This window comes from Vitis riparia, chromosome 10 (genome assembly GCF_004353265.1).
Source record: "Vitis riparia cultivar Riparia Gloire de Montpellier isolate 1030 chromosome 10, EGFV_Vit.rip_1.0, whole genome shotgun sequence".
In the NCBI taxonomy this organism is placed as follows: Eukaryota; Viridiplantae; Streptophyta; class Magnoliopsida; order Vitales; family Vitaceae; genus Vitis; species Vitis riparia.
The window spans coordinates 23262026-23278904 of NC_048440.1; the positions used below are offsets into that span (position 1 = coordinate 23262026).

The window sequence follows — 16879 nt, forward strand, 5'->3', positions numbered from 1 at the left end:
TCTTTTGGGCTGTTGTTGGGCAGTCCATGGCATGATTATAGAGACAATGAGCATTTTGGATGCATTTGATCGGTGATAGAGAACTAGAGGCATTCCCTGGGCCATTCGACCATGGTGTTGTTCAATCATGTCTTTTACCCATTTCAGTCATATAAATTCACATTTGAGCCTTCCCTTTGATAATTAGTAAAGCTGGCCCAAATCAACTTCTAAAAATCTCAAAGTAGAGGTAGTTTTGGCTCTTGGGTCTAATATAGAATCGAATGATACCTTTGCGGTAGTATTGTATCTTTTTTCATCGGGTGATACAACAAACTCGTATAAGATAACATGACCAAGATAATTTTAACTTAATTTTTTTTTTAATCCCCATAGGTACCATATTGATTTAAAATTCACAATTGGTATAATAATGTTAGTCCTCTCGAAACAAAATGATCAAAACATTTCACGTCTTTCTAAAAAAGTTTTCCTATATATTCATCACATAATATTTCTAAATCTCAATACACCTGATATCAAATATCTACTAAAAAGCATAAATTAGAATACACACTATGTGCCCTAACCACATCTTCCATAGCTCCGAATACCCATATTCATAGTTTTTTTTTTTCCTTTCTTCAAGGTTTCATATCAAAACGAAAGAATGGATTATAAAAAATATCTCATCAATGTTACAAATGATTTATCAACCCCAAGTTAAATCCAAAAAAATTGATCAATGGATAAAAAAACATTGGTGAAATTTTCGTGTAGATCAATTGAGGAAATGATATATTTGGTAATGTTTTTAAGAAGCAGTTTTCAAAAACAATTTGTGGAAATAATTTTTAATTTTATTTAGCCTATCGCTCGGCAGTTAAGTATGTATAACATACAAGACACAAAATCCATGAAAAAAATAAACGAGTTACAAAACAATGTGATGATTGGCAAAACAAGAAGATGGTACCACTGCTTCATCTCCCACAAGGACACCTTCCATTGGAACTCCCTCATTGCCAAAAATGCCACTCAAAATCCCCAAACTGCCCTCAACTTCTTCGCCCGCATGCAAGCCCATGAAGTCCCTTCCAACAACTTCACCTTCCCCGCTCTCCTCAAAGCCTGCGCCGCCCTCCGCCGCCTCCTCCCCACGCTCCAGGTTCACGCCTACCTCACCCGCCTCGGCCTCGCCGCCGACAGGTTCTCCGCTGCCGCCCTCGTCGACGCGTACGGTAAATGTGGCCATGCGTATTACGCAGCACAAGTGTTCGACGAAATGCCTGAGGGTTCAGTTGATGTTGTTTCGTGGACCGCTCTTATATCGGCTTACTCGTCCAATGGTTGCGTCGATGAAGCTTTTCAGGCCTTCGGGCGGATGCGGTGGATGAGGGGTTGGGATGGTTCAGAGTGTTGTGGGGTTGATGTGGTGAGCCTTGGAGCTCTTGTGTCGGCTTGTGCGGTTGGTTGTGGTTCGAATTGCTTGCGTCGTGGCAGCGCAGTTCATGGGCTGGTGGTGAAGTATGGGTTTGGTGTGAGTACCCATTTGGGGAATTCGATGGTGCACATGTATGCTGCCTGCAAAGATGTGGGTGGTGCGTGGAGGGTATTTAATGGAATTCCGATAAAGCAGAGAGATGTGGTGTCCTGGAATAGTTTGATTTCCGGGTTTACATTGAATGGGGAGGCGGAGCGGGCACTGAGGACTTTTGAGGATATGGTCTCAGAGGGAACCTCGGCAGTTGAACCCAACAGGGTGACTGTTATTGCCCTCTTGAAGTCTTGTGCCGAGCTTGGTTGTGTCGAGACTTCGAGTTGGGTCCATGAGTATATAAGTTCTCGGCATTCATCGTTATTGGTGGCTAAAGATGTTGTGGTTTTGACAGCTTTGCTTGACATGCATGCTAGGTGTGGGAATTTGGCATTGGCTCGGGAAATATTTGATGGGGTTGAGGGGAAAAATGTGGTATGTTGGAGTGCCATGATTGCAGGTTATGAGCAGGGCTCATGTCCTGAAGAGGCTCTCCGCCTGTTTCGTCAAATGTTAATGGAAGGAAATATGGTGGGTGTTGAAGTTAAGCCAAATGCTGTCACATTGGTTTCCGTGATTGCTGCTTGTTCAAGGCTCGGTGCCTCTAGGTCTGCAAGCATGATTCACAAGTATGCAGTGGCAACAGGTCTAGATCAAGATGCTAGAATTGCTTCTGCTTTAATAGACATGTGTGCAAAATGTGGGGATATAGAGCACGGGAGGCAAGTTTTTAGTGAGATGGATGAATCAACCAGAACCGTTGTCTCATGGAGCTCAATGATTGGGGCGGAGGGCATGCATGGTGAGGGAAAACGTGCCCTTGAGCTCTTCTCAGAAATGCGAACTGGCGGGTATGAGCCTAATGAAATAACTTACATTTCTGTGTTATCTGCTTGTAACCATGCTGGTTTGGTTGAACAGGGTAAGTCATGCTTTAATAGCATGGAGAAAGACTATGGAATGTCTCCTACTGGAAAACACTATGCTTGCCTGGTTGATCTCCTTGGCCGTGCTGGCCATCTTGATGAAGCCCACAATGTCATCCTCAACATGCCTATCAAGGCTGATCTGGCTTTGTGGGGATCATTGCTTGCTGCTTGTCATCTCCATGGAAACTGCAAGCTTGGAGAGATTGTTGAAAAGAAAATTCTAAGTCTGGACTCAAATTCTGTGGGGCATCATGTTTTGTTGGCAAATATGTATGAAGATGCAGGAAGATGGGATGATGTAGTGAGGATGAGAGTGGAGCTGAGAAGAAGTGGGTTAAGGAAGATACCAGGGCAGAGCTTTATTGAGATTGGAAATGAAGTTTATAGCTTTATGGCAGAAGATAGATCCCATCCAGAATCAGAGATGATATATAAAGAATTAGATGGTCTAGATGAGAGGGTGAGGAAGGCTGCCAAGTATGTTACAGAAACCGGTTTGAATGTAGAAGATGGAGATATAGCTGGACTGATCTTGAGGTGTAAATATCACAGTGAAAGATTAGCCATAGCTTTTGGGTTGATAATGATAGACAGACATTCCACATGTAGCTGCTCTTTAAGAACTGCTACTCCTATTCGGATCACAAAGAACCTCAGGGTGTGCAGGGATTGCCATGCATATACCAAATTGGTATCCAAAGTCATTGACCGGGAGCTCATTGTCAGGGATGCTCATCGCTTCCATCACTTCCGAGATGGGTTCTGTTCATGTGGAGATTACTGGTAATCTGACCAATACCTATATTGGAAAGCTGTAGTTCTAGTGGCAAACTATCTCTTCCTGGAAAACTTTAATAGTTCAAGCAGAATTTTCCAGCGTCAAATGATTGAAAACATTTCTTATTGGTTTTCCTCAAAGGTATATTTTTCAGCTTCCTTGTGTTCTAGATTTGCTTTCATTATTTACTGATAATGCTGTTTTCATTCCATGGCCACTTACCCTCTTGTTTCTCGGGTTTTTATTTTATATTCTTTCTGCTGCACCCCCACTTTCTGGATTCAGGCAAAATGGAAATAATGGGAAAAGTAAATCGATTAACAACAAAAATTCCAGGTTGATAAGAAACACCTCATCATAAATGGCAGCATCTGCTTTTAAGTTTTCCTTTCCTAGTATAGTCTCAAAATTGTTTTCCCACAAAAAAAAACCTATAATCCCTCTCACAGTACTTAGTCACAGATATTGACACAAAAGTGGAATTGAAAACAGGTAAAATAAGGGTTCATTTTCATGGGAGGAACTTGTTTCAGCATCGCGACGCACAAGTGAACATAGTGAGGCACACACTATCTTCCTGACATCAGATTCACTAGAGCTTTGTTTTCATACACGGATCTGACATCCCAATCTTCAGTCGAGGATGAAAGCGTCATTAGTGCGCCAACTACTGACTGCATGCTTGGTCTCAGTTGAGGATCTTCTTGTGTGCAAGCTTTGGCAAGCTGGGCCATCTGCAACCAAAAGAGTCACCATAGCATACCAGAATTATGACTGCCATTGCATAGCTTGCATTGGATGATATCAGAGCTTACCTTCCAAATTGAGTCAAGTGGGTAGTCATTGCCAAGTCTGTGGTCAATAAGTTCACAGAAATCTTCTCTCAGATCCGGCCGACTGAGAACATTCTCAAACTGTGTAACATTAACATGGTGCAATGAAAGTTAGTTACTGTGGATGTATTTTCAAGGGTTGATCACCAGAAAGAGGATATGAGCAATTAGTCAATTACCAAGGCAACAAGTCCTTTTGCTTCAGTGGTAGTAGATCCATTTGTCTTGATAACGGCTTCTTTGGCAGATATAAGTTCATATAGGACAACCCCAAAAGCATATACATCTATCTTGGGGGTAACTTCACCAAATTGAGCATATCTGCACACCAGCAAAGGGTTAGTTTTCTTTTATCAAGAAGAGGCTAGAGGATATGTATACAGTATGCTTATCATGAATCATGATTTCTGCTGCTCCATGGAACTTAGAGTGATTAAAAGGAAGTAAAACATACGTAAAATGAAAGTAAAAGAATATACAAAGATCTTACTCTGGAGGCATGTATCCAAATGTACCAACAAGACGAGTGGGCAATGAAGAACTTCCAGCTACAGTCAGTTTGGTTAATCCAAAATCTGCAACCTGTACAATATCCATCTTAGTTTAAATGACATGGAAAATATGACTAGTACCACACCAGGACAGGCATTTTCACAACCTTTGCACGCAAGTTTTTGTCTATCAAAATGTTCGCTGATTTAATATCACGATGTACATACACAGGGACAGTGTGCTCATGAATATATTCAAGCCCTCTGGCTGCATCAAGGGCGATTTGGACCCTAGTAGACCATGGCAATGGATCATTCCCTGAAAGTTGAAGATGTAATACAGCCACTAGCTTGGATGCAATACCAAGTGCCAAAAGATTATTTTCACTTCTTAAATTCATAATAATTCTCACCTGAACCACGCAAATGTTGGCTTAAGTTGCCATTCTCAATGTACTCATAGACGATGAATAAGGAACCCGTAACACAATATCCTATCAGGCGAACCTGCATTGGGTTGTAGAGCAACATATGATCGCTAAATGTTGAATACAAAGAGGGATTTACAAATAAAGAGAGAACCCTCCAGAGTAATTTCAGATTCCCTTTATCAAGAACAGTCTTAAGAACAATCTGAAGTCAACATATAGTGTCACAAAGAGCAGATTAAGAGAGTAAGCATAAAGTTTTGTATGTTCATCCCTTAGTGTAAGAGTGCTAAGACATTTTCCGATTAATAATCATGTTTCAGTGTTTAAAGAAGAGGAAATGAGCCTTTTTGAAATGAAGGATGGTACCAGGTTGAAGTGATGGACATGTGTTAGAACTTTTAGTTCAGCAAGGAACTCCTTTGATGCCTGCATGTCCATCTTCTTGATTGCAGCCTTCTGCAGTAGTATAGTCATGAATTCAACTAGCCATTCAAGCAGGGTAGTGAAATGCTTCGAATTTAAGTACATAATTACGGGTTATAGAATGCATCTCATGTATAACCCTAAACATTCTTACCATATGTTTCTTTTCATTCATTTTTCATCTTTCTAGAATGAAAGAGATCATGTATACGAACCTGGCCTTGCAGCTCCGCATAGTAAACTAATGCAAAACCGCCTTGCCCAATCTTACTAGCTGCACTAAAGTTATTTGTAGCCTTGGCCAGCTCTTCATATGTGAACTCCACTGATTTGTCTGCAGTTATACCAACAAGCTCCAGAGAAACAGCAGCAACCAGAGCAACTGAATCTGAAGTTTTTTCCAAGGTACTTCCATAACCTAAATCCACAAGTAATCAGCATTCAGAAATATAGAACTTCTGTTTGAATAGTCATTCTCAATTTCAAGTACTTAGAAAAGCATCGTAGAAAGAAAACAAGAAACAGATACTGGGAGATGGTTCATCCAAAACCAATAGGATTACCCTGTCCAGGTTGCATATGTTGGTCTTCAAATGCTGCTGGGAGAAGTGGTGCCTTTCCCATCTTCCTCTTATAAATTCCAGCATATAGAACAAATGCCAAGAGCAAAGACCCTGCGACTCCAGCCACAGATATGCCAGCAATCACTCCAACTGAGATTCCTGCTTAAAATGCCATCACCAGTGAACTCAGGTAAACATGGAGGCTTATTGTGACTTCTTACACTCACACTCAAAAATGGAAAGTTGGAATAAGTGGCAATGAAGCGATAAAGATCCCACCATTTTGACTGCAAAAGAAGAACAATTAATATGCATATGTAAGGCAACATGAAAGAGTTCCAAGACTAGGATGAGAAGGTAAGAATGTAACTTTCAGCTCAGCTTGACAGTAGATTAGGTGGTAAAACTGACCTCAACTTCAATGGTGGGTAGCTTCCATTTTGATCTGCAAAATGAATAAAAATGGAGCCAAAGATCAGTAAGTTTCAAGCAATACTGGGCATGGGAGGCTAAACTTTTATATGCTTTTCAAGTCCAAAGGACTTGTAGCTGATACTGCACCCTTTTCATTGATCAAATTCACTTCATTTTTATCAATATGTTGTCCAAAGTATGGTCTTGCTAGCATTATGGAGATACTTTTCTTGTTTTTATGAGATGCTATTTCAACTGTCTCTTACAATCATATATGCCAATTTCAGTTCACCCTCTCGTGTTCTGAATCTGCTTCAAAGGAAAATTAAAGTGGAAAAAAAGAGCATTATGCTTTCTACTTTCTTAATGTTTGATTGCTGGTAAAATATAGGACAAGAAATGAAAATTTGGAGTCTCATAGCAGGTTGAGTGTTGAGCTGCTGCAACTGAAGTACCCCAATTTCTCTACTGCTTTTCTTATGTTCTCTAACAATCAAATAGAGCATATGCACAAGATTATGGACCAGACAAATAGATAAACGCCCATACCATATGTAAAAAACAATGTAGATATATATTGCCTGCTCTAACCCAATGGGTATATGCATTTAAAACACGTCTACACAATTAAGAGAAGTCCACTATATATATGTGCCAAAAACTTCTTCCTCTACCCTATTCGACGTGGGATATCACAATTTTAATAAAATGAACAAGACTTCACCTTTTCCAGGGATAAACACCAACCCACTACCAAGGCTGAAATCAACTTCAGGGTTGTAATCCTGCAACAACTTGGAAGGAAGTCCAGACTCATTGGCAATAGAGGACAAGCTCTCACCAGGCTGAAGAGGGTAGGTCACAAACAACCCATACTTCTTGGAGACTCTACTATTTCCACAAGAACAATTCACAGTAACATTTATTAGGGCATTGACAGGTATCTCAGTGGCTTCATACCTATTAAATCTCTCTAACCATTCAACAGTAGTAAGGTTTGCATAGTAAGTCCTAGCAATAATATTGTAGGTATCATTACTGTCAACTGAGTAGAAGAAAGTATGACCCAGAAACTCCCCATCAATGCAACTGCAGGAGAAGGGGATATTCAATCTTGTATCAACTATGATCAGATCTATATCATTTATTTGAGGATTGAAGCTTTGAATTTCAGAAATAGAAGTGGAGAAGGCGGTGGCTATAAAACTGAGAGTTGTACCATTCCATATATTGTATGAAGCTAAAGCAAGATCACAGCCTCTGCTACACTTAGATTCTACTCCAATACTGAGAAATATCAACACAGAAAACACTAACATCAATTCAAACCTTGAGATTCTAAAAACCAACATGATCTAATACTAGAAACCCTATCAAAGATGGAAATTCAATGAACCATGATATAGAGACGAGAAATATATAGAAAGTGATAAGCTGAGGGACTCTGTGTGGCCTCTTAGCAAAGGGGATTGAGTAGAGAATTGAAACTTGTATTCAGTCTTTGGTCAAAAGTCAGCCGCCTTTGTTAGTTAATTTTACCGCCAGGGAGGTCATGGGTTAGGTTAGATTAGATTAGTTGAGCCAGTCTTGTGGTCCATCTCAATGGCCTAAACGGAGAATATGTAGGCATGTAAATTTCGGGAAAAATAAAAATAAAAATAAAAATCTATGATTTATATGAGAGCAACGTTTTAATCTGGAATGTTTAAATGGATGACGAAATATGCATCATTGAATTCTCAATAAAAAAAAAAATTAAATGCCAACCACCTTAATTAAAATTTTGAATCAATCTGAATTCATTTCAGTAACATGATGGAGTCTTCACCACCCTTCGGTTTTCTTTTTAGATTTATTGGTTGTAGAACCTCAGGAAGACAGCCATTGAAGATCTCAACGAGTCAATGACTGAGCCTGTGCCCCCACCCCCCCTTTAGAAATTATACTGTTTTTTTATTTCATGCACATTTGCCTTCTTTTACTCAGCCCCAATTTCTGAATTCGATAAATGGAAAGAATGATTCACATAAACAGAAAACATTTGATCATAAATAGCAACTTCAAAAATATTGTCCTACAAAAAGAAAAATCTATAACCTCCCACAAGGCTTAATTACACACAATTATACATGACAATAGTATTCGAAATGGGTAATAAGGGTTGATTTACATGAGAGAAGAGATACTTGTGAAATCATCAGAAGGGGACATGTTTGGATACATGCTATCTTCCTGACATTAGATTCATCAGAGCCTCATTTTCATAGAAGGATCCAACATCCCAATCTTCGGTTGATGATGAAAGTGTCATTAGTGCAACGACAATTGACCTCATGCTTGGTCTCAACTGAGGATTTTCCTGTGTGCAAGCTTTGGCAAGATGGGCCATCTGCAAGCAAAAGAGCCATGACAGCTTATTAGACTTCAAGACTACTAGTGGGATAAGTTGCATCAGATGAAATCTACTATACCTTCCAAATTGAGTCAAGAGGGTAGTCATCTCCAAGCCTCTGGTCTATAAGCTTAGCAAAATCTTCTCTTGGATCAGGCTGGCTGAGAACATCCTCAAACTGTATGACAGGGTAACACAAATGTGGTACAATTGAAGTTAGTTCTTATGGATGCATTTTCTGGGATCATTAATATAGTGGTGAGCCTGGTGACTGGAAAGAGGGATGAAAAATTACCAAAGCAACAAGTCCTTTTGACTCGGTCATAATAGGTTCATTTGTCTTGACAATGGCTTCCTTGGCAGATATGAGTTCATAAAGGACAACTCCAAAAGCGAATACATCTATCTTAGGGGAAACATCACCATATTGGGCATATCTGCAGCCACCAGCACATCATTAAGGTCAATTGTTTTATTGTTCATACAAATACATATCCAAAATCATGTGACAGCATATTCAGTTTTCACTAGGAAGCCTAGAAGATTACCAATGTTATTTTAGTAGCATAGTCTACCCTATGGTTACATTTCTCGTCCTTAAGAAAACTGTCCCCACTGCTCAAAATTATGGAGAGAAGACTACTAACAATTTTGGGAGCTTACAAGAGATGACAAAAACATTCTAGCAGCATCTAGAGAGGTTTATGATTGACCAGATTTGTATCAGCTTATCCCGAGTTGGGTGGAAGCCTCTTAAACAAATTAGATCAGCCTAGAGCAATATAAGGACTAGGAATATCTAAAATGCTCCAGTAACATGTAAATATTGTACAGAAAGACAAGTCTAGTGATATCATTACCAAAACAGATGCAAAGTTTCTCACCACGATGAACTCTGGCTAGACTTGTTAGAACAAAACATGAGAAAGGCTTGGGTGGCCTCTGGGAGCAGATCTAATAGCTAAAGGAGGAAATACATAATGCAATTCATTTGTGCTCGAGACTTTGTCACAATAGGCAATGCCTATTAAGGAAGATAGAGAATATTATAAGGATAAACAGTACATAGTATCATCTTGAAATCAGTTTATCCAAGCGCATTTGTTGAGAGACTAGAGGAAAAAGTTTATATTAATGCTTAAAGGATTCATTACCATGATTTCATCTACTCCATGTGTACAATATCCAAACAAACAAATAAAGATATGAAAAATCTATAAAACTAAGTTGGTAAAATTGGGGAAAAAAATCTTACTCTGGAGGCATGTATCCAAATGTACCCACAAGACGTGTAGGTATTGAAGCACTTCCAACTTCAGTTAGTTTTGTTAACCCAAAATCTGCAACCTGTATAATAACCATCTTAGTTTAAATATTGTGGAAAGTTTAACCTTCTGCCACACTTGGACTGATGTTTTCACAACCTTTGCACGAAATTTTTTGTCTATCAAAATGTTTGCTGGTTTAATATCACGATGAATATACACAGGAACTGTATGCTCATGAATATACTCAAGCCCTCTTGCTGAATCAAGGGCAATTTGCACCCTACTGGACCATGGCAATGGATCCTTCCCTGAGAGGACAAGATGCAAAAGAACTATTAAACTAATGTGATACCAAGAGATAAGGTTTTAACTCCACATGTGCATAATAATGCTCACCAGAACCACGCAAATGATGACTTAAATTTCCATTATCAATGAATTCGTAGACTAGGAATAAGGAACCCTCAACACAATATCCTATTAAGCGCACCTGCATTGGATTTTTAAGTACAAAGCCAAATATAATCAATAAAAGAATAAATTGTCCTAGCCATCCTTACTGCCATCACCACCTTACCAACCAGGTTGTCATGTCACAAATACATTGAAATTTAACTTATCCAAAAAGTGGAATTTTCAAATGAAGGGAATTTAATAGTTTTCGTGATTTAATACCCTCCATTCACAATCCTCTTAAGTAATTCAAGATCCCTTGTCCTAACACAATCCATAGAGTAATCTGGCAGCAATAAATAATTCAGAAGTCATCATACAATCTCAAGCCAGCAATTAAGTTGGGCCTACAGTTTAAGATTGCAGCAGAGACTACTGTGTTTTCTTGGAAAGTTCCAAGGAAAGAAAAAAAAAGCTAAAGAAAATTAGTTTCTCATGTTTGGTTGTATTGTGGAAAATATCAAAGAAAATAAAATATAATTAAAATTAATAAGAAACTTATACATTTTCAAATTATTTAATCTTTATATAAATAAAATAAAATAAGTGAAATGAGTATATAGAAATAATTTATTGACTTCAAATATATTTTTCATTTTCCTTCTACTTTTCCTCTCTACTTTCCCTCACGTTTTCCCTCACATTTTCTGGGAACCAAACGTAGCATAGAGGTCAAGGCATGTCTTGATAACATTCTATATGGTGTAGAAATCAACATGATGAAAACCTTAAAACAAGTATCAAAAAGGGCAACTTCAAATGTTCTGCTACCATATCAGGGAAAGAATGATACCAGGTTCAGGTGATGAACATGTGTTAGAACCTTCAGTTCAGCAAGGAACTCTTTTGATGCTTGCATGTCCATCTTCTTGATTGCAGCTTTCTACATTCATATTAGGAGAAAATAATCAGCTATTCAGTTACCCATGTATACAGGGTTGCAAAAAGGCCACAAGTTTACATATTTAATTAAGGATTATGGATTACTTCTCACTTTTCAAGACATAAATTTAGTAAATTGGATCAAAAATAGAAAGAGCACAAAACAAGAAGGCAGAGTTGTGAAGAGCACAAGTTGAAAGTAGCCCTTTCCATGAACCAATGAATTGTGGTGAATATGATATTCAATCCCAGGCCCCCAGTAAAATTACTAAGATGATTCATCATTTTAACTAAGCAGTGTCTTCATTTTTGAACAATTTTTTTCACAAAACCAGTCTCCTTTCTCCTCTATTTCTGTTCCTGTCCCACTCAAACCAGTCTTATTCATTCCCATTGAAATCCTATCTCAGTAGCTTGATTTGCAAGGAAGAGCAACATGCTTATTGATTAGTACAGGTAAGTAATATCATCCTCCATTATTTATATGTATAGCACTTCTTATTGCCCCCTAACATAGCTAACCATTGTAATTCTTCAATATGATGTATCACCAAATCATTTCTTGTTTTAAATTTGTCCTAAAAATTTCAACAGGTCTTGCTCTTGATCAGATTGCCACCTAACATAAAAAGGCTGATCTTAGTGAATGTGAGGTGTGAATATGCAATAACAAACTAAAATATGGAAAGAACACTTTTCCTTCCTATATATTCCTTTTTCTTTCAATTTCCTCTTTCTATGATGAAAGGCAACAACAGGGGTACAAACCTCGCCTCTCAGCTCTGCATAGTAGACAGATCCAAAGCCACCTTGGCCGATCTTATTAGCCAAGCTGAAGTTGTCTGTAGCTGTGGCCAGCTCTTCATATGAAAACTCCACAGATTTGTCCACAGTTAAACCTACGAGCCCCAGAGAAGCAGCACCAACAAGAGCAGCTGAATCTGAAGTCTCTTCTGAGGCACTTCCATGAGCTAAATCCACAAGTTACAGAAAAATTAATCTGTGAGGATCTAATTGTCTCAAAAATCTATTTAAAATAGTAAAACAAAATGTCATACTGAAAGCAACTGACTATTGTTTGAACTGTCATACTGAATTTCAAAAAATCCTCATAGCATCTCAGCTAGAAAGCAACTTGACTCATAATGAGAGATATTTCATCAAATCCAAAATGATTACCTTGTCCATGTTGCATATATTGTTGTTCAGATGCTGCCGGGAAAAACAGTACTTTTTTCACCTTCTTCCTTTTACAAATTCGGGCAAACAGAAAAAAGGCAAAAAGCAAAGAGCCCACAATTCCAGCCACAGATATGCCAGCAATGACTCCACTGGAGATCCCTGCTTAAAATGCCACCAGAAACAAGCTCAGGTAAACATCAAGGCCTATTATGACTTCTCACATTCAAAATAAAAAACCGAAAGTCAAAATGAGAAGAAATGGAGCAAAGATCCCACCGCTGTTGCTGCAAAAATAAGAATAACATACATATATTAGGCAACTTGATAGAGTTTCAAGACTAAGAGAGGAAAGTAACAAACATCCAGCTTAGCTCGAGAGCAAATTAGGTTCTAAAACTGACCTTAACTTCAGTGGTGGATAGGTTCCATTTTGATCTGCAAAAACAATAAGAAAAAAGAGGGCCAAAACTTAGTAAGATAATTTTCAAGAAACACTTCACAGGAGAGGATAAACTTAGCCAACAGTACATAGTTATGTGCTTCAAGTTAAACAAACTTGTAGGTGACACTGCACCCTTTACCTTGATCAAATTCATTTTATTTTTATTGATACCATCCAAAACTACTGTTCTAGCATTATGGTAATACTTTCCTTTCTTTTGAGATCAGAATCAGAATGATAAGAAATGATTCCTCAATTTTATATTTAGCCAGATCCTTCAGCTCTACAAGTTAAACACATCAAGCAACCCAAGAAATATTTTTGTGGCTTTCTTATCGGAAGTGTCCTATCACTTAATAACCTCAAGAAGCATGCTTATGCCAAATGATTTGCAGCTTCTGATGTGTTATTTTATTTCAACTCTGTCTCAAACCAACTTATTTGTGAATTTCATTTTAACTTTGTGTTCTGAATTTGCTTCAGACAAAAGGTAAACCAAAGGGGAAAAAGAAACTCTATATTTTCTATTTTGTTGCTGATGATTGCTGATAAAAACGTAGAAAAAGAAATGAAAAATTGGAATCTTATAGCAGCTTAGCGTTGGAGCTGCAATTGGAAGATTCCAAATTCTCTCTTTCTGCTCCTACAGTTTCTTGGCAATCAACAGAGCATATTCAAAGCTGTTGATTCTACGAGCTAAATAAGACTTCACCTTTTCCAGGAATAAAAACCAACCCACTCCCACGGCTGAAATCGGAATCAGGGTTATAATCCTGCAACAACTGGGGAGGAAGTCCAGACTGATTGGCAATGGTGGACAAGTTCTCACCAGGCTCAAGAGGGTAGGTCACGAACAACCCATAATCCTTGGAGACACTACTATTTCCACAAGAACAATTCACAGTGACATTTATGGGAGCATCGATGGGTATATTGGTAGGTGCATAGGTATTAAATCTCTGCAACCATTCAACAGTAGTGAGGTTTGCGAAGTATTTCTCAGCAATGATACTATAGGTATCATTTTGCTTAGCCGAGTAGACAAATGTTGTACCAAGAAACTCCCTGTCAATGCAACCACATGAGAAGGGCACGTTCACTCTTTCACCAGCTATAACGAGATCTTTGTTGGTTATCTGAGGATTGAAACTTTGAATTTCAGAAACATCTCTTGAAAAGGTAGTAGCTATGAAATTGAGATCTACACCCCACCATAGATTATACGAAGCCAACGCAAGATCGCAAGTTCTGCTACACTTCGATTCTACTCCAATACAAATAAACATCAACCCCCAAAACACTAACATAAATTCAAATTCTTTCTTTCTTGAAACCGCCATGATCTAATACTAGAAACCCCAGCAAAGATGGAAATACTAGACATCCTCATAGAGATGGGGAAGATATAAGAAGGGTTAGCTCATCTGATTGTGTAGGAAATTTCCACTGGGAGAGTAGAGGATTCAAACTTGTGTACTGAGTCTCTGGTGAAAAATCATATAACAGTTAAAACCGGCGGGTTTGTTTATAGTAAGTTGGTTAACTTTACCGCCAAAACAAAGGAGCCTAAGATTGGTTTGCCAGACCAATCTTGTGGACCAATTCAAAGCCCAAAAAAATGTAAATATATATATATATTATTACTCTCCTTTCTTTCAGCCATCTAAAATTTTTCCCACGAAACAAACATAACTTCAAAGAATATCACTAGTCTCCCATATTTGACAAACTGGCGTGAATGTTTTGTTCAATTATGTTTATGAAGGTTGATTGGGGCACCATTGTTGCAAAGATGGCGATGTGGGTAAGCCTAACGCACCAAGTTATTGTCATAAATGACCAAATCCCAATCAAAATTAACTTGAAGGCCACGTCAAAGTCTCCCGTGAACTGGTCTCTTTGTGCTTAGTGAAAGCAACTTGGAAGGGACAACATTGATTGTATTCTAAGATTTATTTAATAGGAAAAAGGTAAGGGGCATCACAACCACGACAAAAATCATTAAAAGCTTAAATATGAAATATAATTTTGTATAAGATATTCCTAAACTACTATTAAAATAAAATATAAAAAACCACCATCAAAACAATTTTATCAATATTTATAGAAAAAATTATCATCAATTGGATAATATCACATGTATGATTTATGTTCTCATTGATATCATCGATTATATATATAATTCAACTCCCGATATTATCTTATTTTATTTATTTGTAGATTCATATCTTATTCTCTTTGGTATATGCTATTTGATAGCATATATTTAATGATTGGAATTTTTGTTTTCTATAAGTACTACTACCAAAATTAAACGATTTTATGTTTGAAATTTATTTTAAGAAATTATTTTATTTTGTGAATAATTGAAGATTTTTTTTTTTTTTTTGTAAAATTTATAAAATGTGTTTTTAAATTGAAAAAAAAAATGTTTTGTATATTTCTCAACATGCTATAAGTTAATTGGAAGAGGGTATTGTTATATTATATAAAAATGGAATATCTTTTCAGATTTTTAAAAATAATTAGTTATGGTAGGTGTTACTAAGCACATTATCATTTTAATTTTTTATCATCGAATTAAAATAAAATAATTAAGAATTAATTGAATATAATAGAAATTTGGAGCTAAGTTAAAATTACCTAAAAAAATAATCAAATTAATTCAGAACTTTTGGATTTTAATTGCGACCAACCTTTGGCCGGCACAAACACTAGCCCAGTCCCAGCACTAAAATCGGCCGCCGGATTATACCGCCACACCAAATCGTCGGTGACGCCAGCCGCCGCTGCCACGGTCGACAAATTCTCACCGTCCCTGAGAGGATACGTCGCAAATAACCCATACTTCATCGACACTCTCCGGTTGCCGCAGGAGCAGTTCACCGTCACATTAATCTGAACATCATCCGGTATCCGAGTCGGTGGATACTCATTCACTCTGTGAACCCAATCCTCAGTAGTGAGGTTCGAAAATGCCCTCTCTGCAATCCTATCATACGTATCTCCAAATTGAGTCGTATACTCGAAGGTGTGGCCCAGGAAATCGCCGTTCAGGCAATCGCACCGGAACGGCACGTTGATTCTGGAGCCAGTGTCGATGCTGTCTTGGTTTTCGATTTGGGGATTGTACGTGAGAATTTCCGAGATGTCGCGGCCAAAGATTTTTCTAATGTAGGTGAGGTTTGAGCCATCCCACACGTAGTATGAAGCCAGGGCAAGATCACAGCCGCGTGAGCACTTGGCATTGGCATTGGAACAGAAGAGAACGAGAAAGTGAAATCCAAAGGCAAGTATTTGAATTGCGTTCCTGCTGTTTGATGAAATGACCATGTTTTTGAGACGGAAAAAAATGGAACAACCGAGAGTGCTTTGAGAGCGATTGTGGGTTCTGGGTATTCGGTGTTTTGACCCATTTGATGGGTTGTGTTTTGTTTGTTACGTTTCTGATCGTATGGGATGGGTCGTTTGATGGTCTTTGTCCTTATTCTCTGAGTATGACTATAAAATTTGGAACAAACTCCACTTTGCAGGGCAGCAACACTAAGACCTCACCCACGGTGGGGTTTGGTTTATGGTCTCATCTGCTGCCTAATGGCATTTAGAAACAAGATGCTATTTTTATTTATTTATTCCTGTATACTTGTGTGAATTGCTTCATTGGATGAACCAACTGAGAAGCAAATTCATCCAGAAATATTACATAAGACAGATAGGCACTTGCCCAAAAAAAGTTGTTTTGTATTAATTGATGTGATGGGTAGATGTTGGTCTAGTTTTAAGGGGTCCCAAATATCTGTTTTGCCAATAAATATCACTCGGGGATGGGCCGCTAATTGTAGATATTTTTTGAGATATTTTATTTGTGGTTTTAGTTTATCA

The 16879-nt window shown here is 38.0% G+C and overlaps 3 protein-coding genes across 8 annotated transcripts; 1 reads left to right on the plus strand and 2 right to left on the minus strand.

Moving 5' to 3' along the window:
• The first annotated feature begins 892 nt into the window (after positions 1-892).
• LOC117923988 (pentatricopeptide repeat-containing protein At3g12770-like) lies at positions 893-4260 on the plus strand. 3 transcript variants are annotated; one of them, XM_034842522.1, is made up of 3 exons: positions 893-3364; positions 3509-3559; positions 3716-4260. In XM_034842522.1, exon 1 carries the CDS (start codon positions 896-898, stop codon positions 3230-3232), a length of 2337 nt encoding a protein of 778 aa, XP_034698413.1. In that variant the 5' UTR covers positions 893-895; the 3' UTR covers positions 3233-3364; positions 3509-3559; positions 3716-4260. The 3 variants fall into 3 exon arrangements, with proteins under 3 accessions (XP_034698413.1, XP_034698411.1, XP_034698414.1); XM_034842520.1 differs by lacking the exon at positions 3509-3559; XM_034842523.1 differs by lacking the exons at positions 3509-3559; positions 3716-4260 and having other exon boundaries at positions 893-2367; positions 2438-2753.
• On the minus strand, positions 3541-7944 carry LOC117923990 (lysM domain receptor-like kinase 3). Of its 2 annotated transcripts, none has more exons than XM_034842528.1 (12): positions 7103-7944; positions 6376-6409; positions 6244-6251; positions 5965-6123; positions 5617-5819; positions 5345-5434; positions 4961-5054; positions 4776-4838; positions 4547-4631; positions 4236-4377; positions 4039-4137; positions 3541-3957 (listed from the first exon to the last, which is right to left on the minus strand). In XM_034842528.1, the coding sequence occupies exons 1-12, from the start codon at positions 7728-7730 to the stop codon at positions 3793-3795; spliced, it is 1770 nt and encodes a 589-aa protein (XP_034698419.1). In that variant the 5' UTR covers positions 7731-7944; the 3' UTR covers positions 3541-3792. The 2 variants fall into 2 exon arrangements, with proteins under 2 accessions (XP_034698419.1, XP_034698418.1); XM_034842527.1 differs by having other exon boundaries at positions 4547-4638; positions 4715-4866; positions 7103-7940.
• A 455-nt stretch (positions 7945-8399) lies between these two features.
• LOC117923989 (lysM domain receptor-like kinase 3) lies at positions 8400-16876 on the minus strand. Of its 3 annotated transcripts, XM_034842526.1 has the most exons (13): positions 14210-14267; positions 13710-14133; positions 12957-12990; positions 12832-12839; positions 12553-12714; positions 12142-12344; positions 11285-11374; positions 10435-10528; positions 10195-10346; positions 10026-10117; positions 9066-9207; positions 8850-8948; positions 8400-8767 (listed from the first exon to the last, which is right to left on the minus strand). In XM_034842526.1, the coding sequence occupies exons 1-13, from the start codon at positions 14210-14212 to the stop codon at positions 8603-8605; spliced, it is 1668 nt and encodes a 555-aa protein (XP_034698417.1). In that variant the 5' UTR covers positions 14213-14267; the 3' UTR covers positions 8400-8602. The 3 variants fall into 3 exon arrangements, with proteins under 3 accessions (XP_034698417.1, XP_034698415.1, XP_034698416.1); XM_034842524.1 differs by lacking the exons at positions 13710-14133; positions 14210-14267 and adding an exon at positions 15694-16876; XM_034842525.1 differs by having other exon boundaries at positions 13710-14567.
• Positions 16877-16879: the final 3 nt, after the last annotated feature.

Bases quoted from the DNA above. Each gene is read 5' to 3' on its own strand.
- LOC117923988 (XM_034842522.1), top strand. From the start codon at position 896: ATGAAAAAAATAAACGAGTTACAAAACAATGTGATGATTGGCAAAACA.
- LOC117923990 (XM_034842527.1), bottom strand. From the start codon at position 7,730: ATGTTGGTTTTTAGAATCTCAAGGTTTGAATTGATGTTAGTGTTTTCT. The intron at 6,410-7,102 runs GTGAAGTCTTGT...TTCATTTTGCAG, and splicing joins GGTGTTTATCCCTGGAAAAG to ATCAAAATGGAAGCTACCCA. The intron at 4,867-4,960 runs GTGAGAATTATT...TTCAACTTTCAG, and splicing joins CCAACATTTGCGTGGTTCAG to GGAATGATCCATTGCCATGG.
- LOC117923989 (XM_034842524.1), bottom strand. From the start codon at position 16,330: ATGGTCATTTCATCAAACAGCAGGAACGCAATTCAAATACTTGCCTTT. The intron at 12,991-15,693 runs GTTGGTCGCAAT...TTGTTTTTGCAG, and splicing joins AGTGTTTGTGCCGGCCAAAG to ATCAAAATGGAACCTATCCA. The intron at 8,949-9,065 runs GTAATTTTTCAT...CCTGTCATACAG, and splicing joins CAAAAGGACTTGTTGCTTTG to TTTGAGGATGTTCTCAGCCA.